Raw genomic sequence first — 24,169 nt, 5'->3', positions numbered from 1 at the left:
TCGAGAAGTAAAGATATTACTTTGAGGACTCAGGTGGCCCGACCCAAGCCATGCTATCATCAAGTGTCTATGGACAATGGATTAAGACGGCCACAGGAGAAGAGATAGCTGTGTGGATCACAGTGTTAGAGAATAACAGAGGTACTCTGAAGAAGAAACACAGGGCTGGGAAGGAGGACAGCCAGAATGTGTTCTAGAGAGAGGGGGGTGAGACTTTCTCTTACATCCTTTGGACTTGTGACCAGGAGGGACCAGTCCCTAGAGAGGAACATCGCGCTCAGTAGAACAGAGGGTCAGGCAAAAAGGAGAAAGCCCCTCGAAAGAGATGGATCCACACCGGGGCTACTACCATGGGTTCCTTCACAGCCACAGTCGTGAAGCTGCTGCCGGCGTGGGCGGGGCGCCCCCTGGTTGCACAGAGGGTCCCTACAGGCTGGAACCATTTCGTCAGTGCCTGACAACCACAGCGAAACAGGGCGTTCAGAGAGATGACAGGGTTTGCGTCTAAAAAAGTCTTCTCCCAACACTGACCCAATAGCTACATAAAGGGACAAGCTTTCAACAAGCAGTCATCTAATGAGGTCATCGTGGCCTTGTTGACATGACTGCATTGTCACGGATGAATCCCTTCTGAGGTGCAGTGGGCCTTGTCGCTTCTAGACACAGCTCGTTTTTTCCCCAAGTTCTCAGACGTCTGGCCTCCTGTTCGCATGGCATAGTATGAAAGACACGGTCGGAGGGGCGACAGACATGGGGTCCTGTAGGGAAGGAGGCAGAGAGGGGCGGCAGGAAAGGAACATTACCCGTGATAGTTGCCTCCGTGTCACCAGGCCGGGGCCGAGGGGACACTTCTCTGGGAGGAGATCCAGGCTTCTCATACTTGATGATGTAGCCAGTAATCTTGGCACGAGGTGGTTGCCATGACACCAGCAGGGAATTGGGCGTAGTGGCCAGGAAATGCAGATTAGATGGTGCATCGATGGCTTAAGGAAATGGAAAAGACAAATGGCAAATGTGAAGTTTCTAAGAAAATGGTCCCTCGAGTAAGCTTACTCCCCACTTCTTCTTCTTGCCCTCGTAACAGCCCTTGGGAATGTTGGGAACGATTCGCTAAGCTCCTTCATAGGGAACCATCTGCTTCCCATTTGTTTCTGGAGTTCCTGTCACTGAACACAGACACCCACGGCCTTGGTTTCTTTCTGAGAGAGGAGCGTTACCGGTGGAGGCGTCAATGACCACGGGCGAGCTCCTGGCGTTGTCATTCAGCGTGTACAGGTAGATCTTGTAGTCAGTGCCGGGCTGCAGACCTGGGTTTGAGAAGAGATGTCTTTGGTCTGTTCTTGCTCAACAAGGGCAACTTTCAAACTCACTGACAATTTTCACGGTTCCTCTATCTATGTTTACGTAGGCCACATAAATGGTCCCCACGTGAACTATAAATTACGATGTGATGTGGATGGGAACTGTTAATGAGAAACTAACTCAAAACACAATTCCCCATGCTGACAAAGACATTTGCTAAAATACATGTTTAAGCCGAGAAAGGTTTTGGTTATAAAGTCTTCAGATTACAGCTCTGGAAGCCTTACAGGACAGCCCCATCCTGTCCAGGAGCGTTTTTCCCAGTTGGACAGCAATGAGTTTGGGATCTTTTTTAAAATTTTTTTTTGGAGGGAGGTATGATAGGCTAATATATTTTCCAAAAACACCAATGGATAATCACACAAATGAAAAGTAAATTTTGACTATCAGCCCGTTTAAGTGGGGCCATAAGGAACCTAGTTTATGTCAGGGCAGGATCCCCCACCTGTGATGGTGTAGCTTCGGACATCTGGACTGATGGTTCTCTGAACAGGAGTCTGGCCACTGGTTGGCATGGCATCGACCTGGAAGCCAGTGATGGTCTCCGTCTTAGTTCGCCAGTTGATGGTGACGGTGGTCTCAGTTGTGTCTGTCACCCGGACCCGTCTTGGAGGGCTAACATCTGCACAGGACCAGACACTTGGTTAGGACCTACTTGGCTCAGAGATGCGAAGATTTGGTATTATAAAATGTTTCCTTGTGGTGCACCACTTCCATGAGCTGCAAAACATGCTTGCCTGATCATGCGCAGGTTTGGGCCCATAGCATCCAGAGAGAAAGGCCAACAGTGCTTGGGAAACAGCCAAATACTCACCCATCACACCCTTTTCCCTGAAGAATTGAAAAATTTTACAGATACTACCAGTGGGCTCCAGGCCTGGCCCCACAGTGCCTACTATTAGCTCAATACATTTAAACAAAAATGATCAATTTATGGTCATGTCAAATCACACGTGGGAAGAGTTAAAATCATATGGCCTTCCAGCAATGACATGTAAATACTGTCTTGCTCGTATTGTTATGGCAGTATGGCCTCATAGCTCTTCTCTGCACAAATCCAGTACAGTAACATCCCATTTCACAGAGGAGGGAGCTCACACACTTCCAATGACTTCTGCGTGGGTTACTGAGATGGCACAGAAGTAGAACCTAGAGCTGATCTGCTCCAATATTTACCATGCTTTTCAGACCTATCAGAACCCGGTGTAGCCTAGCCAAAGTAATTGGATAGAAACAAAGCGGAGCAGGCATTGGGTGTTAGTTCCCAACACCTACATTATAACATTGCAGCAGGGTAGAGAGAACACCTTCTCGAAGAGCAGAGATGGCAACAGTCATAAGTCAAAATGATGGGAGATCAAGCCAACTTCCAAACTGCAAATCATGCAACTGCTACTTTAGTGAGCTAGAAAATCATCGATCACTTTTCAATGTTTGTGTCTGTAAAAGAGAAATCTTGGATTACGTACTCTCCAAAGTGGTGACGACGCCTTGAGCTGGTCTGCTTGTGAGAGTGTCCTTAAGAGCATAAACGCTGACTTCGTATTTGGTGGCCACCTAGGAATGAAAGCACGGGAAGGTTAGCAAAGGGAGCCTATGTAGCGTGAGAATTTTCACTTCTGCATTAGGAAAAACAGGGGTTATAAAAGAAGGGGGGCGGGGGGATAGCAAAACCTGTAACAGGGCAAACACCTGCATTGAACACCTCTCTTGCCTAAACTAAAGATATTTTTTAAAATTCTGAGAGGCCAAGGCCAAGGAAAGCATAGCTCAAATACTTCAGGTGATGAAGTATTTTTATGATCTGAATGGTGTGAATCATGACTCTTACCAGTCCTAGAGAAGCAAAGAGAGACTGCTTTGTTCAGTGCTACATCCTGCCTTCTTTAACTTTCCCCTGAAGCAGCCTTACATATCAATCCCTGAGGGTTCTGGTTCATATTCTGCATTCATGTTGAGAAGGATTCAAAATATTTTACAGAGGGGAGAGTCAAGGTGGTACAAATGGAAGCATCTTCCTTTCAGAGGTAACGAAGGTCAGGAAATGATGCATTCAGTGTCTAGATACGTAAACGGATCCCCGCCCACTCAGGCACACTGTATTTTGAAATAAAGAACGTGTTTAAAGAACTGTGCAAGAGCCTTGGATTTCCAACAGTTGGAAATGTTTGAGTTTTGCTTCTTTGACAGGTTTTTCCCTTACCCAGGTTGTGCCTTTCACGGATTTTTAATTGCATTTCCACTACCTTCTAAAGCAGTGGTTCTCAACCTTCCTAAGGCCACAACCCTTTCATACAGTTCCTCCGGCTGTGGTGACCCCAACCATAACATTAGTTTTGTTGCTTCTTCATCACTGTAATTTTGCTACTGTTATGAATTGTAATGTAAACATCTGATATGCAGGATGTATTTTCATTGTTACAAATTGGACATTATTAGAGCATAGTGATTAATCACAAAACAATATGTAATTATATATTGTGAAATATTTATGTGTTTTCTGATGGTCTTAGGCGGGCCCTATGAAAGGGTCGTTCGACCCCCAAAGGGGTCGCGACCCACAGGTTGTGAAGCGCTGCTCCAGAGTGTATGCCAGCTTGTTGCATTGCGATAACTTACATGTGGCTATGGTGGTGACGTAATGGCACCAGGTGTTTCAATATCAGCAGGGTCACCTGCTTCAACAGAGTTTTCAGAGTAAGGAGAAAGGCTTGGTGGTCTACTTTTGCAAATTAGTGAAAATCCTCAGGATCTCAACAGAATATTGCCCAATTTGGCACCGGCGATAGGCCCGTAGGCTGAAGGGCATTCACAATACCCCATGGGTTCACCAATGGGTTCAGCCACACTAACAACTGTGAAGATGCCAGGAGACTGGGCAACCTTTGGTTCCCTTGTACTTGGGTTGCCATGCCTTGGAACCAACTCAATGGCAACTAACAGCAATAGCCATGGCGTGCGATCCCTACGTCTTTATTGGAATGAAAGAAAGTCCCTTCTTACCATGAGTCCTGATACTACCACGGATGTACTGTCAGGAGCAAGGTTGATTTCTTTCATTGGTCCAGTCTTCTCCTTGGGGGTCACTGTCACTCGATATCCGGTGAGCTGAACATCGGGTGCTACCCACTGGGCACTCAGACTTGTGGGTGTCACCTGAGTGAACTTCAGGCCGGTTGGTGCAGGAATGGCTGTTGGGATGGTCATTGGTTAGAGGTTATCTTACAGGAAACGGGCAAAGGGAAACAAAGTGAATTCAAAGAAGTAGAACAGAATATCCTTGTTTGGTCAGGTACATACCCTGATCCCTTAATACAAGAAAGTGTGACAAGAGAAGCAAACTGAATCAAGTGTTTGCTGGGGAAAAAAATTTTTTTTGTATCTCTGATTCTCAGAATCACTGGGAATTGTTTGATAAACACCAGGATGCAAAAGAACTTTAGATTTATGACTTTTTCTTAAAACAAGATCATAAGACGTCAAATTGTCTTACTAGCCTTATACTGGTTTTCCATGTGTACACTAGCCCACTTTCTAGATAAATTATCTTTGCATGGCAAATGTGTTCCCTCCAAAAAAGACAGCCCGATGCTTTTGCTGTCTTTTTGTTTGGACTCGAGGCAGGAGGACTCTGGTGCAGCCGCAGAAGGAGATCAGCTTACAACAGAAGCAGAGAAGAGAAGTGAAGCGCAATGACCCAGATGGTCACCTCCAGGGTTTATGTTGTCACCAGGACACGTCTTTAGCATTCCACTCTGCTTCAGAAACAAAGCAGAGGAGGAGAAAGTAGCATGGAAAGCATTCGCCCCGTCAACTGCTTCCTTGCGTCTGATTCCTAAGCTTTTCAGCAAATGATACAACCCGCCCGCACTTGATAGGTTAACTGCAGAGGAAAGCTGTCACGCCAGGTGGTCTCAGAATCAATCGTGCTGCTCTGAACCGCCCCAGTTCGGTTCCTGATTTAGAGGGAGAGCTAGAAGGAATGCCTAACGCCTGGCCTTTCTCAGGGTCCTCTACAAAGTCACAGCTTAGGCAACGATCCACAATTTGAGTGTCCTCTGCCCATGTCTTACTTCTTTGCCTTCTTTATACAACCACACACACTTCCTTCCCTTATACCGTATATCTCACGTATACATTGTTGTCTATTTCCATTCTCTTTGGATAAGGTCTTTCACCCCTCTTTCCCTGGAATCCAGGAGCCCTGGTGGTGCAGCGTGCTGAGCTCTGGGCAACTAACAGCAAGGCAGCGGTTTAAATCTATCAGCCTTAAACCACGGGAGAAGGTGAGGCTGTCTGTGGCCGTAAGGGGCAGTTTTACGCTGTTCCCTAGGAAAACTGCGTCAGAATACAGCGGCTTCAACAGGAACCAAGGAGGCCGGGGGTGCCGTCCTTGAAGAGGCAGCTACTACCTGGAAGGTGTGAAACGACCAACTGCCCCATCGAACAAAGATGTGTCCGCCTGCTTCCATAAGGATTACAGATGGAAACTCTATGGGGAGGTTCTGCTCTGTCCTACGGGATCGCTACAGTTTGGCGTCAACTCGGCGGCGCTGGGGTTTGCTTTGGGTTTGGGGTTCGAAGGGAATCAGTCACCCGATCAAGTATATTTCACTCATCGAGCATAAAGCTGCCGTTCCCATGAGCAGCCTGGTGTACGATTCACGATATACCTGTGGACTGGGTTCCAATCAGGGGCTGGCTCTCCATATCATCGTGCAGGGCAACCACACTGACAGTGTACTCAGAACCCGGCCTGAGGCCTTTCAGCTCTGCAGTGTCGTCTTCACCGTCAGGTGCAGGGGATAGCTCATGGATTCCATCCTCAGGGCTTGAGTAGGTCACCCTGTACTTAGAAACGTGCCCCTGTGGGCTTTCCCAAGCAATTGTGATGGAATCGACATCCACATCAGTGAATGTCAGTCCTTTAGGGCGATCAATGCCTGTTAGGCAAATTAATGGTAAGAGGTTATGTGAAAAGCAAGTAGTGAAATAAGCATTTTTATCACATGCAAAGCAGTTTCGCAGGTACCATTCTCTTTGATGGATCAAATTCCAATTACCCCGCTATCAAAGGCAAAATTACTCAATAAGTTCCGAAAATTATCTGCTTTAGAACACATTTCATGTACCATCACTTATTAAAATGTAGACGTGCACGAGATGCCCATTCTGAAAAACATCCACATAATGGTGGGTCATTTAACGTGATTTCCAGATCTCTACCAATATTTATTTTTGCATTGTGCTGTTAGTCTCTTAGACCGGGGTTTTCCATAGCCTGGAAGTGGTAAAGTTTATGTTCCTCTTTTAAAAATTATTTAAATTTTTTGGAGCAGAAAATCACTCATAGCAGAAATACACCAATTCAACCCTTCCTACTTACACAAGTCAGTGAGGTGTGCAGTCACCCTAACTCTCCCTTGCTGAACTGCTCCTTCCCCACGAAGCAGTTTCCTTTAACTGCTCTGCTCAAATTGATCCCCTGCACACATTCCTTTAAAGGCAGCGGTTCTCCACCTTCCTCAGACAGGTCCTCGTGTCGTGGTGACTCCCCCAACCATAACATTATTTCTGTTGCTACTTCATCACTGTCATTTTGCTACTGTTATGAATCGGGTGACCCCTGTGAAAAAGTCGTCTACCCCCAAAGAGGTCGCGACCCACAAGTTGGGCACCGCTGCTTTAAAAGAACATAATGCTCAAGGGAGATATTTTTAATTAATTAAGCCAAACTACCACAATTGCCAAACGTGCTATCCTGACCACTCTAAAGAGAAGAGGACTGAGGTGGGGACCCCAAGGGGGTACCCTCCCTTGCCTCATCTGCATGTGAAAGACAGGCAAAGGAGGTGGAAAACCTGGGGGAAATTTGCATTACACCTTATCTGAGTTCAGGTGTTGGCAAAGACTGATAGTAACTTGGTCTGTAAGAAGAACTATTTTGTCTTCCAAGATGTTCAGCCAGAATGCTCCTTAGAATTGAGGACGGAGAGACTTGATTTCACATACTTTGGACATTTTTATCAGGAGAATTCAGTCCCTGGAGAAGAGCATACTGCTTGATAACATAAAATAGCAAGAGAAAGACCCTGGACAAGACGAATTGACCCAGTGGCTGCAAGGATATACTCAAACACAACCCCTGTGAGGATGGCATGGGACAGGGCGGTGTTTCATTCTGCTGGGCAATGAGTCACTACGAGCTAGAGATGATCCAGCAGCACCTAAGTTGATTTAAAGAAGATTTGGGACATTTTAATTTTATGGTTTAAAGATTATCTCAGGGCAATAGTTTGGAGGAACTGGCGACCCTCGATGTCTCTAGAAAGTCTAGATTTCTGCAAGAGTGAAATTTCACTTCCCCTCTTTGATCAAGATTCTTCTATAGAATCAATAAAGTTGGTTTGACCGGTGTTAGATTCTGATTGTTCCAATCTTTCTTAAGCTCTTCTCCACTCAGGTTCTCCTATCTAGGTGTTGGCATTAAATACTGGTCCAAATGTCAGTGTCATCATCAGAATATCCCAAATATCACTACAACTACTTGAGGAGCATTTCAATCAACTTTACCATCCAGCTGTAGAAAACAAGGTCATAGCAAAATATTTCATATATTTGCTGTAGGCAAATAGGATTTTGCTGAGGCCATTGGGGCAAAAGAAAATTGAAGCATAGCAATGAAGTCTAGTTGGTCCATAGCTTCTTTCCCTTTAAGTGGATTGGCTGGAAGAAAAATGCTTATGCAAGTCTCCACTAAGGTACAGATTTGTACAGGTTGGTTGGCTATACTTAGGCACAACAGCAAAGACAAGCAAATGACATCCAGATACCTAGGTACAAAAGTGGACGTAGAAAGTGGAAAAGGAGTATTAGTTACGTACTGGTGACTACAGTCTGAACCAAAGGCTGACTCTCTCCTTTTTTATTCTGAGCGTAGACACTAACCACATACTCCACTGTGGGCTGCAGGCCCTCGATGGTCATTTCTGTTTGATCTGCAAAGGGAGCGAAAAATCAAACGTAATATCCATATCATCCACAATAACGTTAAAAAAGTCATTCAAGGGATTGTAGAAATCTGATAGCAAATGAGTGGCACCCTGTAATGATCAGAAGTCTTTGCAGAATTATTATGAAACTAGGTAAGACCAGACATCTATTTCCTCTAGGACAAACATGTTCCTTTTCCACAGAGATGGTAACACTGGAATAGAACCGCACCAAAAGCGAGACTCTAAAACTTGCTATGTTGCCGCCTTCAACTATTCGGTCCTACTCTTGAAAAAGTGAAAATTAACCTAACTTCAGAGACAGTGCCTTCAGAGTTCAGTTTCATAAGAACTATATAAAAACAGCAGAGCTAACGGCAGCGGAAAATGTCATGCCACACTCTTCAAGGTACACACGTGTCAGAAACCTCAAAGATGTATCTACTGAGTGAGGGCATTCAGAGCACTGGAGAGAGAACGAGCTGTCCATGTAAAAGCAGACATGTACATCTCCTAAAGCATCTCCTGTGAAACAGGTTGGTAATGATCTTGAACCCCGAATGCAAATTTGGGGAAATGTTGCCTTATTGATATGAAATGTTCAGGGCTCGTGACAGGTGACAAATTATTCTCAAAAGATGATTGGCTCTCATACTTTGTTGATCCTGCTGGATGGGAGATATTGCCTGGGCTTACCTGGGCCTGCAGTTTGGGTTTTCGATGGTCCTTGGTCATTTTTGGGAACAGTGGTCACTCTGTAACCGGTTACAGGGGCACTTGAAGGCAGCCACCTGATACTAATGCTGTTGTCCTTAACGTCAGTCACTTGCATCTGCGATGGCTTGTCTATTTCTACAGAGAAAAGTCAAAAGAAACCAGTGAATCCCCAATGGTGTGAACACGGCCTTTCCTCTTTTCCTGAGCCATCTCTGCCTGAGCAGCTCCTACCAGTCCCTCTCTCGGGAGCTTCTTTTTACAGGAACATGAAGGTGGCCTTGTTTGGAAGGTTTGGAGATAAAACGCTAGACACCCAAGGGATTCCTTCACAAGGCAGCTGCTGTCAATCACTAGGAGTTACTTTCCAAGTAGATGTGGACATTCTTGATTTCCTAGCTCATTCATTCATTCATTCCGCAACTATTTAGTGAGCATGAGCCCTCTCTATGCCCCATTGCGGTGGCAGACACATGGAATAAAACATCAATCCACAAAACAGGCACACATTCCTGCCTTGGTAGTGCTTCCTTTTTATATCTGGCTGGAACCTCAGTTTGGAGTATAGGTTGCTTTGTTTTATGAAAAAGCGAACATCAAACCAATTCCACGTGAGGAAACACCTTGGGAGACCAGGACAACACTATCTGAAGAAATGAGCCTCCTGTGACATCCCAAAGGAGGAGTTTGTACCTGTTCGGTAATCAATGGAAACAGGCTTGCTGCTCCCTGGGCTGTCCCCACGGCCAGTGACAGCATATATGGTGATGGTGTAATCTACTCCAGGTTTAAGGCCAGTGACGGTGGCTGTAGACTTGCTCCCAGGTACTGTGAATTCTTGAACGGGGCTAGTTCCTCCTATAGGAAAAGGGGGTGGGTAAAGTGTGAGAGGTATTGCTGACTAAGTGAATGAACGGATCAAGAGCAGCTTGAGAGTCAAGCCTGGTGGCGTGCTCCCTTTGGAAAGTGCTGTAGAACCTGAACAGAAAGGTGTGTTTATGCACGCGGAAAACCTTAGAAAGTGCGTGCCAAACGGAGAGGAAGGTGGAGTTAATGCCACTTCACCATTTCAGCATTAAGATGTCAACGAGTTTTTACATTAATATTAGAGGGAGGAGGGACGCTAACCTTCAAGCCTGGGATTGCATATTTTGTATCTTCGTGTTTTTTGATTGCTTTTAATCTTTTTATTCGTATGAACAAGTAAAGTGGGGGAAAAAAATCACTGCGCCCCTAATGATACGAGTATATTGAACTTACTTGAAATGATTTCTTCTTCAGTTCCACCTCTCAAAAAACCCTCAAGCTCAATACCATCAAGTCAATTCTGACTCAGCGCAACCCTGTGGGATCGAGTCAAACTGCCCCCTGAGGGTTTCATAGGCTGATGGGAACGGAAAGCCTCGTCTTTCTCCTGCGGCATGGCTGGTGGTTTCAAAGCCATCCAAGGACACCCAGGGCTCCTAGCTTGCCCTCGTATTGAATTCTAGGAAGCAAAGCAATGGCCAAGGAGTCCATTTGGACACCTGGTGACCCCACGTATGACAGAGTAAGGTGTGCTCCAGAGCATGTTGCATGGCTGTGACGTTTTAGAAGTTGACTGGTAGGCAATTCTGAGACATCGCTGGGTAGTCTCGAACCACCACCCTTATGGTTAGCAGCAAGGGCGCTAACTATTTGCACCACGCAAGGAAGTCCTCATTGTATGGCGCAAAGGACGTTGATCTTGATTTTCCCTTTAAACCCTTTGCCACTGAGTGGACTCCTAGCGACCCTTTAGGACAGACTAGAAACGCCCCCAAAGATTTCTCAAGGCTGTGCATCATTACAGATGCCGACGGCCACAGCTCTCTCCACGGAACGGCTGGTGGGTTTGAACTGCCAACCTTTTGTTTAGCATCTGACTGCTTCGCCGTTGCCCTGCTTGACTTTACCACCAGCCTACATTGTATATATTCTTAGAAAATACTAAACCGTGCTGAGTGGAACCGGCAAAGTTGATGTAATGACATTTCTACGGCGGGGGTCTCAGGTTACCAATCTCCAACAGACTTTGACTTGAACATAGGGGGCAGCGGCCTCTTGTCCACTCACCTGTTTCTCCGTAGGTGATCCTGTAATACCTCACGGTGACGGCAGGAGCATCCCAGCTGAGCAGCAAACTGTTGGGGGTTGTGGCAATAACTTTCAGGTCCCTCGGAACATCAGAAACTGCAAAACACATGAGGACATGTTTCGATCTTTAACATCCCAAGCCTTCACTTGCCAGAGACTGGCCTTTACGACCGCTTCATTTAATCATGTGACTATTGGCCACCATTAGGAGAATTAAAAATGTCTAACAATTCAAAGTAAAGGTTAAAAGATCACTGCATTTGTGATACAATGATTATTTTCAACTTATCAAAGGATTGTTTTCCCCCTTCAACTCTCAATTTCTGCCTGTCCCAGTTTCCAGTGTTCTTTGGCTGTACCGTACTCATTTTTAAGGCAAAGTTTCAACACAGCCCTTTGAGTGAAGCATCAGTTATTAGAAACATATAAGTATGTGAGTTATATGTTTCTAATAGTTGCATCAGGTGAGAAACTTCTTACGATAAAGGAACTACCTTCTTTAACATCGTCTAAGAGGGGGACCATCCTCCATATATCCTCTCACTTCTTCTCCATGCCCGCGTCCACACTATGCTAAGAGAGGTTGACGTTCCAGCGCAAAGGTGAGACTTCTTAAGTAGCAAAGACCTGAGCTGCCTTGCAGGTGAGAACACGAGTTACCTGTTGACTGTTGGCCAACCAACCGGGGGCTCTCCTCCCTGCCAGAGAGAGCCGTGATGCTGACCACGTACTCGGTGCCCGGTAGCAGGTTGGTGAGGGTGATGGAATTCCGAGAGGGGGGCACTCGATCTTCCCGAGGTCTTCCGCTCGTGTGCTCGGGATAATGGCGGATCTTGTAACCGGTGATGCTGGCTCTTGGAGACATCCAGTGGACAGTGAAAGAGTTGGCAGTGATTTCAGAGAAGTCAATGCCAGTCGGAGAATCAAGACCTGTTTGTTGCCGTGAGGGCGGGAGGGGAAGAAGGGACACGACACCCCCAGGGTTAGGAAGCGGAAAAGGGTGAAGAGGCAAATAGCTTACATTGAATGCTTCGGTTCTTTCCATTTGATCTCTCCTAACAGCTGGCGATGACATGTTGCTTCTAAGCTACGTAACCATTTCAAAATCAGTAGCTCAGTTCAAATGGCCAAGGCAAGCCTTCTTGGCGTTTTCTCTTCCTAAGTCCAGCAATCCAAATTACTTAAATGAGCTACTGTAGTCTGTTTCTGTATGACATTTGGAGGTAGGTATTTCAGACAGCCTGGGAATTTGTCACTTTAAAATGCGTCAGCGGTCAACTATGCCCCTGGATTCCAGTCCTGTCAATGTACCTCTCAAGGTAAGATGCGTTCCCGCAAGAAAACACGGATTTTTCAGAAAGAGGCGTGACGAGGCCAAACACTAAGGTCAAAAACCTAACGTCAGACCTTATCCCGAACAGACGGTTGGGCAGAAAATTCCTCGCAAATTAAGAATTTATTACATGCCAGGAAAATTAACAAGAGTCAGCTTTAATCTCAAATTCAAATCACTCAGCGAGATCTCTGGGACTGAAAACAAGTTTGCACTGCAGTCATCTCGTCCATTTCCTCTAGTCAGCCACATGCTCAAGCCAAACTGAGACAGCACACCTCCCTTGGAGAAACCACTGGGTTGTAAGTAAATTCATAAACACACTAAGCCATTCTGTGTTGAAAGTAAAAGTTTTAAAAGTCATATTTTTAAAAGGACATAATATTTATGATCCTGATTCAACTTCCTTTATGTAGGACATGCATAGTCCATCAAAGTGAAAAAAGAGAGAGATGAGGTGGGGGTAAACATGGCAGCTTAGCAGAGAGGGAAAACAGCGACACTGAGGACAGTGCTGGGCCAATCATCTAACAGAACCTCCGAAGGAGGTCCACTATCACTTTCAAAAGAGGGGCGGGGCTTATGGGACATTCCTTTGGGGATATTTTTTTCACAAAGGAAAATACCACTTCGGGCCTATCGTTTGTCCCCTGTGGAAGCAAAGAACAGAAACTCAAGAGTCGAGGAAGGTATCTTTGATTTTTTAAGACCAGCGATCAAAAAGTCGCAACACCACCTGGAAATACACAGCCGCATCGGGGGAGTAGAAATCGCGTTTCTCTTTGTTCTTTTAAATTGGTCAGCTAAACCTGCTTGATAAGAACATCGCTGCCATGACTCACCTGTCTTCTGCCTTCCTTTCAGAGGAGTGCTCTCGTGCAGCTCATAGACGCTGGAGACACTGACTGAATATTCTGTCCCAGGCAGGAGATCTGAGAGAGGCAAGTGGGACTTCTGTTAACCTCGCACGTGCAAGCAGAAACAATCAAAACACTCCCAGCACTACGGCTCCTGAGGGAATGACCACGTGTCCAGTCCATTGGCCTGCTTATGCCTGGGGCAGTGCTTGTCCCTCCAGGTGATCTGGAATTAGGAGGTGAGGAAGGGGTGGCCTTGCCCATCCTCATCTCAAAGTCCTGTCACCTGGCCCACTCTATGAACGTGACTGAGACCCGGCATCATGTATAGGCAGCTGATTCCATTTGTCGTAAAAATAAATAAAACACTGTTGTAGCCTAAAAGTTATATTTCTACCACTCACTTGGTGCTAGACTGTTGAGGATCCATCATGACTGTTTTGTGGGTTGCCATTTATTTTTTATGACAGCCTTCTGAGGTAGTTTCATTCATTTTGTTGAGCAGTTTTCCCCACATATAATGACGTAATAAATTGAAAGTGTAAATGTGACAGGTCTGATATCAGCATACTCTCAGGAAACCCCAGCCATATTCAAGGCAGCGAAGCTATCCATTAGTTCCGGGAGTGTGAGTTCACTTCAGTTACACTCATGTTACAAATGAGAAAACGAAGGCACAATTTATAAAAGACTTGTCCAAAATCATCACACAGTGCTTATTTCAGGCCGAGATTGGTGCTTGTCACTCTTAACTTTCACTGCGGAAAGAATGCCACTCCCCCCAGCCAAGAAGCAGTTCTGCATGCTCAGGTCATTGCTACTGCTATTAGGTGCCCTAGGGTCGGAACTGGCTCACTGAGACCTTACACGAACAAGGAACAAAACACTGCCTGGCACTGTGCCAGCCTCCCAACTCTTCTCAGGCGGAAGCCCCGTTGCTGTGTCCATCCACCTTGTAGCTGCTGTGTCCATCCACCTTGTAGCTGCTGTGTCCATCCACCTTGTAGCTGCTGTGTCCATCCATCTTGTAGCTGCTGTGTCCATCCACCTTGTAGCTGCTGTGTCCATCCACCTTGTAGCTGCTGTGTCCATCCACCTTGTAGCTGCTGTGTCCATCCACCTTGTAGCTGCTGTGTCCATCCACCTTGTAGCTGCTGTGTCCATCCACCTTGTAGCTGCTGTGTCCATCCATCTTGTAGCGGGTCTTCCTCTTTTCCACCGCCTTTCTACTTTCCCAAGTATGTTGTCTTTCTCCAGGGACTGGTCTCTCCGGACAACATGTCCAAAAAAATGAGGCGTAGTCTTACCATCCTTGGTGCTAAAGAGCATTCTGGCTGTCCTTCTTCTAAGACAGATCTGTTTGTTCTTTAGGCAGCCAGCCCATCGCCCAGTCAATAGTTTTCCCAACGCCGTAGTTCAAACGCCTCAATTTTTCTTTGGTCTTCCTTATTCGATGTCCAACTTTCAAATGCAGACGAGACCGTTGAACATACCACAGCTTGGATCAGCTACCCACAGGGTTTCCAGTTCTTACCATGTGAAGGGCTGAGCAAAACAGTAAGTATATTGTACTGAATGTTTTCTGCTGCCTGCCTCTGAGTCTTATCTTCTAAAATCTGTTTGAAAGGTAGATGTTTTAAGGTCATTGTTTGGTAACACAAATAAGTGTGAGTCATTTTTCCCTTACGCGGAATGATTTGCTGTCCCTATAGATTGTCCAGTGAGAGAAACTGGGAACAACACTGAAGCGGAACATGACACTTTGTTGCGGGAAAGTGACTTGCCTTAATAAAAAGTGCCTGAAAGGGCAGGAACTAGAAAGAGACAATTTCCATAAATTACTGTTGTTGCTTTTTAATGTGAGTGGTTTTCACATCCTTAGCCCTCTGAGAAATCCTGCTAATAGATTCTTTCTGAAGTACAAGTGAAACTTCTGGCTCTTTCTTCAAAACAACACCCAGAACCATCCCAAGCAATCAAATGTGTAAGTGTTCAAATGGTAAAAAGATTACCTGCAGCCACTTAATAAAAAAAATGAGAATAAAACAGATACGGTGGCATAGCAAGTTCCAAATCTTGATTTATTTTTCTCTCACTAACTATTAGTCATAGTATTCCGCTTGACATTAATTTTTTTCCTGTGTGTCTTTGAAAGATGGATTCGAAGTCTTTGAACTTCACTGCGGGTTATTTTCATCACTGATTTTTTTAAGCGGTGTAGAAAATAACAAAGTTACTAACGTGGCCACCAGTATAGCATCTTTCAAAATGTGACTTTGTTTGTTAGCTGCTGTCTGGGGCTGTCTGTACTCACAGCTACCCGAGTTCAATAATGAAACATCGCTTGGTCCGGGACCATTCTCGCAAGAGGAGAGGAGGTCTGTTGGAGCCCCTTGTTTCAGCTTACTTCCTTGAGCATCTTCCTCTTTCTCACGGACCCTCTACTTTTCCAAACATGATGTCCTTCTCCAGGGAGGATCACGTGGCCAGAGCGAGCAAGACAAAAATCTCTCCATACTCACATCGAAGGGCGCCTGCCTGTTACTTCCGCAGCCCACGCGTTCAAAAGTGCAGCACTAACACGTGACCTGAGCGCGACGTGGGTGTCTCTGCTGTATCCACTTGCTCAGTTGCTGCTAATTGAGAACTCAGAATTCTCTTCCTTAAGCTTAAAATCCATTGCCATCAAGTGAATGCCAACTCACAGCAGGGGGTGGAGAATGCCCAGCCCTTGGGCTAGCTAAGGCCTGAAAATCACCAACACCAGTTAACGTCGCACACTTCACCCGAGAGAAGCGGCTCCGGCCATCACCACATTCTGCCCCCTCCTGCCATCGAGTCGATGCTGACTCACTGGGACCCTAAAGGACAGAGTAGAGCTGCCCCTGTGAGTTTTGGGGACTATAACTTTTTACGGGAGGAGAAAGTCCCGTCTTTCTCCCAAGGAGCCGCTGGTGGTTTCGAACCGCTGACCCTGCAGATTGTAGTGCAACGTAACCCCTACATTACTGGGACTCCTAGTGCCATCACCCTTCGTGTGAGCTACGTAATTAAATGTTTGACGAACACGGCCCACACAGGATCCTGTGACTATCCAAATGGTGTCTTGCAGAAGACGGTTCCCCATCCCTGCTACAGGGGCTTTCTTTCCAGGACCCGGCAGCCTCGTCTTGCTCCCATGAGAGTGTGCGTTCCAACTGTCCACCTTGCAGTCTGCAGCCCCACGCCCAATCCCCAGCAGCCCCCGGGGCTCCCTTCAGCACGCTCGAAGTTGCGATGCGTGAACAGATGCATCTGCCTGCTTACTTGTTAAGACCACCGCATTGTCTGAAGGAGAGATGGAGAGCTCCGCGGCATCGTCCTCGTTTCTCACGGGAGAGTAGCGCACCAGGAAGCTGGTCAGCTCGATAGACGAAGGGGGCGCCCAGGTGACGCGCATGGTGTCTGGACCGATGTTGGTGAATTTCAAGTCGGTGGGCGGAGGGACGGCTGCGTTCAAATGTGAAGGAGGACTTGAGTGAATGTCGTTTAAAAAGGAAAGCTAACAACAAGAATAACTGGAAAGTTAACCAGTATGTCATGCATGAAAGGAAGAGTCATGGATCATGCAAATGATCAAACTCTAATCTAAACCATGGTCCACTACTGTTAAAAAGTAAACACCACGCACCGTACTGTTAGGCTACTTTCACCTTTCTGCCACCCTCTCTCAATTGTACAAGAAAAATTTACAGCTAGTTTCCAATGCATTAACAGCAAGTACATCGTCAATCGCAACCAAAGGCGATTTGAACCCGAGGCTGGAGAGGCTTAAGTTGCCACACAGCAGACAAACATAGCGCTACTTTTCAAACAGACACATGCACACAGTCGGTCCTAAGTCCCCCCTGAGGTAGTAGGTCTACAGCTACTGGGAGAACTACAAGTCCATTCAGGGTTTTCTACTCCCCAATGCAAAGGGTTCATGCAATGGGTTCTCGGCATGTTTCTTACCATGCAGGGCAGAGAACCTTTATAATGCTGCATGTTTGCCCCCGGACCGCGGTGAAAGAGGTGTTTCTTATCATACTGCGAGACGGCAAGGAGACTCCAAAGCAGAGTTCGCTCTTGCCTCAGGCCAACTTCCACCCCTCTAGCTAAGGCTCCGCGGGCTTTCAGTCCGCCACAGAGCAGGATCTTGGCCCAGCTCATCCAAGGGAGAAGGAAGGACACAAGGGTACATTCTGGAATCATATTTCTTCTTGCTGCTAACTGGCGCTCGATACAATTCAAGATGAATGTGCGATACTGAAAGTGCCCGAGGGCTGCCCATTGAGTTACTGTTGCCATCTTGTGTGGAGCTGATAGGATATCTATGTTGTTAAGCTGCTCCTCATAGTGGCGGCCCTGCGGTGCACTCAGGACCAGTTGCCCATGGCACCATGCAATCAGTTTAGCATGCGCATGTGCTTCCTCATCCCTGATGTGCAATCTTTGGCAAGCGTTGGGTTCTCCCTGGAAACATCCACTTTCACCAGAGCGGCTGGTGGGCAGCATGCAACACTATCCACGTCTCAAACACAGAAGTTTTCAAAATTCACCCGTTTGCTGTGTCAGTGTAGTAGGGGCACTCTCTGCGCCATTAATGAGCGTGATGACGCTGATGTCATAGTCAATGCCCGGCTCCAGCCCTGTAACTGTGTAGTATCCTACTGAGGAGTCCACAAAATCTTCAAAAATGGGGGTGCCTTCTCCCGCCGCAACTACTGTGATGCGGTACCCAATAATGGTGGAAGAGTTTAGCGGGGTCCACCTCAGGCCGATGCTCGAATCGGTTATATCGACAAAGCTTAGGTCAGTGAGTTGGGGCACTTCTATTGAGTTACAAAGCAAAGAGGGGTGGGGAGGGGGTGGACAAAAGGAAAACAGAGGCAAAACAGAGGGTGGGAGGGGGGAAATAAAAGCAGTGTATATCAGGTTATAAGTAGTAAAAACGGATTGTTAAAGCAATGATGGTAATATGCACTCTGTTTCAAACGATCCAAAAAAAGACGTCCTAGGCACCAGGAAGAGTTTGCGTCTAGTACCGACAGTGACAAGACTCCTTTCGGGATCTTCTTGCGCTCTGAAGCTGGCCCGCCACAGCGCACACCAGGTGAACTGCTCAGGCTCCTAAAAGTCAAAGGCCTGTTTAGGAACGCCCACCCCACACCCATAACTCTGATGGTGTATCTCCAGTTTTGAGTGTCTTAAAAAAAAAACACCCAGATTTTTAGAAGGAAAATAAAGCTTGCATGGAAAAGGTTAAACATTTTTTTAAAGGTCTGATGAATTTTTTTGTTGTTGTTTTCTAAATTTTTAGTTTCCTATAAAAACTCATCACCATCTCATGATCCTAATGCTAGCTAGGCATGATGAACGTTCGGGGTGAAATGTACCTTTCGGAAACATAGTCAGGTGGGGGAGAGCTCAGCCTGCGTACACGGCTCCTGCTAACGTCTTGTTAAATTCATAATCAGAGTTAACGAATCAGCATTAGTTAATGCATCCTACCAAAGAGTGCCATGGAAGCACAAGCTGTTACGTGCTTCCTTTGGAGAAAGCGAATCTCAAGCTGGGTCTCCTCAGGGTGGTCTCTCAGTCCCCAAGAAGGACACCCTGTGGCTTTCCTCCTCCCAATTTTTACAAAGAAAGGTTTGGAACCACAAGGCGAAGACGGTCTATGTCAACCAAGTGCTAGCGCCCTTTCAGTGCTCACCTGTGGAGACAAGCAAATGCTCTTGCGTAGAGAGCTGTTGATCGCTAACAAGAACAGTAACATCAGGCACACACGTACCGGTGGGATGCATTTACCACATTGCTTTGAGCCTGTCAGTATTGCGTACACACATGACACGTTTTTAGTAGTGTTTCCACGTGAGCGGGCAGGACAGACTTAATGTCACGGTGCTACTCCATCCATTCGTCACACACCCATCGCAGCAGAAAGCACCCAGTGCAGCACAGTCAAGTGGCGCGAACAGCAAGCATGTCTCCAGCTAGCAGGTCAGAAATCAGGGTTTGGGAGAGTGTGCTTGGGAGATCAGACTTAAACTCTACAAACATTCGACACACTCTCAAAGAGCTGGGGATTAAGATGGCAATCCCTGCTCTTATCAAAACGACGGGAGGAGAAGGGCTTACGTTTCCATTACCTGGGGTGACGGTATCAGAGATAGGAGCACTTTCCTTGTTATCTTTGACAGTGTACACACTGATGTTGTACTCTAGACCAGGGTTCAGGTTGTCGAAAGTCCAGGAACTCTGATCTTCGTGGACGATTTCTTCCAAAGAATAGCCCTGCTGGCCGTTGGTGGGAGTCGCGGTGATTCGATAACCAGAAATGCCTACGGGAAACAGAGCACATGAAACTAGACTCCCAGGAGGAAGCAGCGAGAGGACTGGATAGGGACGGAGGTGCTCCGGAGTCAAAATGGACTCCTGGCAACATGTTTGGTTTTTCGACTGCCACTCGAGGTTTGCAGGCAGGTAGACCATGTGTGTGTGGGGGGGGAGGGGGGTGTTCTTTTTATCCTCAGCTTAAAGAAAGTTCCAGAAAGTGGAAGGAGCCACCAAAGTCTTTCCCGTCTCCAAATACCATCTCCTTCCTCTGCTCTACGTCGGCCTTTTCCCGCACCTGGGGGGCCGGGGGAAGGTTCATTTTCCCCACCTAGGTGCAGCACATTAAAAAAGATTTGTGAAACGTCACGAAATAAACTTATAATGTACGAAAATAGCTCACAAAAGGATTTGTTTGACAGTGCCGAGCATCACTGAGTAAAAGGCACCTGTCAGAGCGGTTTTTCCCTCCAGCTTCATGCTCCTTAGGGCTTGGATAGCTTCTGTCATTTCTTTCCCCCCGCTGAACACAGGATCATTCACTTTCCTTTGACTTAAACAAGCATATTTTAAAACTCTTTAAATGTGTCTTGATGATGCATGCGGCATTGAAAAAAAAGTGTTGGGTTTGTTGTTTTTTTTTTTAAGACTTGAGTATCCATAACCTTGACCTTGATTTCTCTGGTAAGAAAAATCCCTTGTCTTGGGAAGCAATTGTACATACTTGCCCTGCGATGCGGCTCGAGCTTACCTGGTGTAGTACTCCTCTCCCAGGAGACAGTGAGGACCCCATTGTCGGGGTTTGCCTCCAAGTGCAAGTTGGTTGGTGGAGACAATGCTAGGCAGAAAGAAGAAACATGAAATTCGTCTTTACCGAGAACACAAAGCATCGACTTGTTGATTCTCTGCTGCCCTTCCTTCCTTTCCATTTCTCTTTGGTTTAACTTTTCAGCATCAGTAACAATAACAGAGGTGGTATCCTGGCAGCCCGGTGGGGGAGAGGAGACGGGCTCTCCGACAGAGTGCATAAGCACGAGCGAGTCTGCAACGTGATCGCGCTTCTTTCTGTCTGGTTTATCAGAGTTCTAAAACCATCGAAGCAAGAGCAGAGCACTTCTGGTGCCCGGAATACACAGCAGAAGGCGAACCCGCTGCTTCAGCTGAGAAGTAGACATAGAAATAGAAGGAGGGAAAAAAGGCTGCGCTGCTACCCTAAGTAAAAGATGATTGTGGGCTATAAGCCAATTTTAAAACGTGATGCTAAAAGGAGAAGCGAACGAAAGGGTGGGGTTGGGGAGAAGGTCCTTACGTGTCACGACTGTATTGACTACAGGTTTCTCCCCTTCTCTCCCATCTCTCAGGACGGAGATGCTGTAAATGTATTCCACGCCGGGGGTCAGGCCAGACACCACGATGCTTCCTGAGTCTGAGGTCACCTCTCGTGGCGCTTCCCCTCCCAGGCTCGGCCGTACACCCAGCTAGGAGAGGAACCGAAACACCAATGGCAAATATTCCCAGAGCTAAGTCCCTGTTGACAGGTGGGGGTTCTCTGCTTCATAGGAGTAGCGCGGTTTCTCGTAGTAAGGAATGAGAGCAAGGCCTGATGTTAGCTGGAAATTCCCAGTTCTAGGGGGCTGGGGTCGGGCCTGCCCTATTCCAAAGGGTGGCGTGGTTCCAGCGAAAATGGCATTGCATACCATTCTACTTGCTAAATCATCTCAGGGGACAAACTGGGAGTCAAGAGGGGAGCTGGGACCACCTGGCGGTTCATTTCTAGTTGCTTTGTGGGAGAAGCAGTCTGCTAGCTCACTCTTTTAATTAGATATTCACATCTGATTCCATTTTTTGGGTTGTGATTTAGTGGCGTCAGCCCCTCTAGCACTTTATACTGGAAAGACATTCCTTTTAAAGAAATGTATTCATAGCTTCAACTGGAAGGTGACGCACGACAGAAGAATTAAAACGAACGCATCCATAATTGTAAATCATGTTAAGATTCTTGCTACCATTACATTGTCAGGGCGTTGCAGAAACATCCTTCCTGTGTTATAAAGCTTCCGAAGGTCAGAAGGATGTTGTTTTAACAGCAGTTTAAACGGTATAGTGACAATCTACAAAAGGATTTGCTATATTAAAATTATCTTAATTATCAATGTAGCCTTTAGCCTATCTCAAACAGGAAATGTCCTTCGATATTATTTTTGAAAACCACCACGAAGATTTTGTCTCGATTTCAGGTTATGATAAAGATTTCCCTCTCCTACATTCTGAATGCCAAAGAGAGGCAGCATTCTTTTATATTATTATCAAATAATTTTATTGGGGGCTCTTACATCTCTTATCACAACCCATGCATTCATCCAGTGTGTCAGCACATTTGCACATATATGACCATGATCATTTTCAAAGCATTCTCTTCCCACTTGAGCCCTTGATGTCAGCTCCCCATTTCTTCCCCCGACCTCCCTCACTAACGCTTGATATGTTACAGATTATTTTTTCCATATCTTACATCGTCCCTCGTCGCCCTTCACCCACTTTTCTGTTGTTCGTCCCCCTGAGAGGGGGTTATAGGCTGATCCTTGTGATCAATCCCCCACCCCCCACCCGCCTCTAATTCTCCTAATATCTCTACTCTCACTGTTCGCCCTGGGGGGGGGGGTTATCTATCCTCGATACCCTGTGTTTTGGGCTCTTATCTGTAGCAGTGTGCATGCTCTGGTCTAATGCTAATTGTAAGGTAGAATTGAGGTCATGATAGTGGGAGGAGGGAAGCACCAAAGCGCTAGAGGGAAGTTGTGTGTTTCACGGGTGCTGTACCCTGGAGAGGCAGCATTCTATGGTTTTGCAGTCATCAACGTCTCCTATGGTATTGCTCTGAGGAACACGAACCAAGACATCAAGTGGGCGACCTTACATTTACACTTGGATTGTGAGAATCACCTATCTGGGGTTTTAACGGGTTGAGATGAAACTGACTGGATGGAAATGTGATTTTTAAATGAGTCTGAGTTTAATTGGTGTCCCAGGAGGGTTTCTTGGGGAACTTGTTGATAGCCACCAGGAAGAACGTATCAAATACATGTCTCCCAAATTTTCAAGTGTGATTCTGGGATTTCCCCGGGAAAAGGATAGAGAAAATAAGATAACAACAAAAACGGAAAGTACCCTACTTTTGTTTTATCCCTGGCAAAGCACATGCCCTGCTACTGCCTCTTGTCCTCTTTCCAGTAAGTCATGGAATTGTTAGGTCCTGTCTCTACACAAACTGGGCTCAGAGGGTTTAAAACGAATGACGCAGGTAATAACACTCAAGCATCTGGTTCCTGAGCATCCATTTCCTGTTACACCCCGCCCTCCCCACCGAGGGCCATAGCAGAACAGATTTCAAACACCTTCAATTTACCTTGAAACCAATCCTCGGTGCAGGCGTCCAGGTGATCACAATGCTCGTCTCAGTCACCTCCGTGGTGTAATGTGGAATAGAGCTTTGAGGCTGCACTGGAAGACATAAGGAAGGCGTTCAAACCTTGGGCCCCAGACAACCGCACAGAATGTAGGAAACAAGTACTTGTCTTGAGAATTAATGTTATCAGTGGGGCTCCTTCGCTGCGTGAGAACTGAGTCCATGAGCGAGTCTCTATCCTGGATGAGCCACTCAAGTCATCTGGAGACCTGAGTCTGGAGAGGTTACGTGGGGACATGAGTCTCTGGGTTCGGTGCTCCAGGTTAGGTGGCCAGAGACGCCTCGACATTAATACCCAGCGATCTAGTCGAACACCACCCGGTGCTGTTGCGTTTAGTTTGATGCATGGTGACCCTACAGGATAGAGTGGAACTGCTTTACTGCGCTTCCTAAGTCGGAAACCTCTACAGAAGTATACTGCCGCATCTTTCTCCAGTGGAGTGGTTGGGAGGACTCGAACTGCCAGCCTTTCAGATAGCAGGCCAGAGGTTAACCCCTGTGCAGCCTGAGTTGGAATCAACTTGAAAGCAACTGGCTTAGTCTGTTTAGTTGATTTAAGGGGAGGATAGGCGGTCTGCATTTCTAATCCCCTCACAAGTAATATGGGTGCTGCTGGCTCCCGAAGGGGCTGCATCACTTTTAAGGGGGTCCCTTTTAATTGCTTCGATTCTATGAGTTGTGTCTTTTAATCATGGTTGGGAATTGACCAATATTTACTTACATCTTTAGCAGCAAAGCCCATTAAGAAGACAAAACCTGGTCAACACATGCCGATTAACATTTATTTCTTAATCATTAATTTGAGAACAAGAGGTAGAGGTCAAATTATATATGGCAGTCTAAAAATAGCTTTATGATAAATTAATTCACACTAATGGCCACTTACTTTTCATTAGGGTGAGAGCTGCCACACTAAAGCTAAACATCTGCCCCTATTGACATTATAAAGATTCACTCCCTAACTATGTGTTAT

General features: G+C 46.4%; 1 protein-coding gene across 14 annotated transcripts in view; it reads right to left on the bottom strand.

Annotated features, from left to right (window-relative positions):
• Positions 1–24,169, bottom strand: part of FN1 (fibronectin 1) — a 73,013-nt gene that overhangs the window by 11,953 nt on the left and 36,891 nt on the right. For 4 of the 14 annotated variants that reach the window (XM_075530064.1, XM_075530066.1, XM_075530065.1 and 1 more), the window contains exons 21-37: positions 23,137–23,231; positions 21,040–21,208; positions 20,482–20,568; positions 19,547–19,738; positions 17,954–18,226; positions 16,680–16,862; positions 13,359–13,448; positions 11,844–12,113; positions 11,163–11,279; positions 9,762–9,926; positions 9,051–9,206; positions 8,247–8,360; positions 4,366–4,553; positions 2,832–2,919; positions 1,808–1,984; positions 1,218–1,307; positions 804–983 (exon numbers count right to left, since the gene is read on the bottom strand). In XM_075530064.1, coding sequence (XP_075386179.1) covers positions 804–983; positions 1,218–1,307; positions 1,808–1,984; positions 2,832–2,919; positions 4,366–4,553; positions 8,247–8,360; positions 9,051–9,206; positions 9,762–9,926; positions 11,163–11,279; positions 11,844–12,113; positions 13,359–13,448; positions 16,680–16,862; positions 17,954–18,226; positions 19,547–19,738; positions 20,482–20,568; positions 21,040–21,208; positions 23,137–23,231 — 2,634 coding nt within the window. Of the gene's footprint in view, positions 1–803; positions 984–1,217; positions 1,308–1,807; positions 1,985–2,831; positions 2,920–4,365; positions 4,554–6,035; positions 6,306–8,246; positions 8,361–9,050; positions 9,207–9,761; positions 9,927–11,162; positions 11,280–11,843; positions 12,114–13,358; positions 13,449–16,679; positions 16,863–17,953; positions 18,227–19,546; positions 19,739–20,481; positions 20,569–21,039; positions 21,209–23,136; positions 23,232–24,169 lie in introns of all 14 variants that reach the window. The other 10 variants (XM_075530053.1, XM_075530056.1, XM_075530055.1 and 7 more) reach the window with 3 other exon arrangements.

The sequence above is a fragment of the Tenrec ecaudatus genome, chromosome 13 (assembly GCF_050624435.1).
Source record: "Tenrec ecaudatus isolate mTenEca1 chromosome 13, mTenEca1.hap1, whole genome shotgun sequence".
NCBI classification, from domain to species: domain Eukaryota; kingdom Metazoa; phylum Chordata; class Mammalia; order Afrosoricida; family Tenrecidae; genus Tenrec; species Tenrec ecaudatus.
Note: the sequence above shows the minus strand (reverse complement) of the source record. Positions and strands in the feature narration are given on the sequence as shown.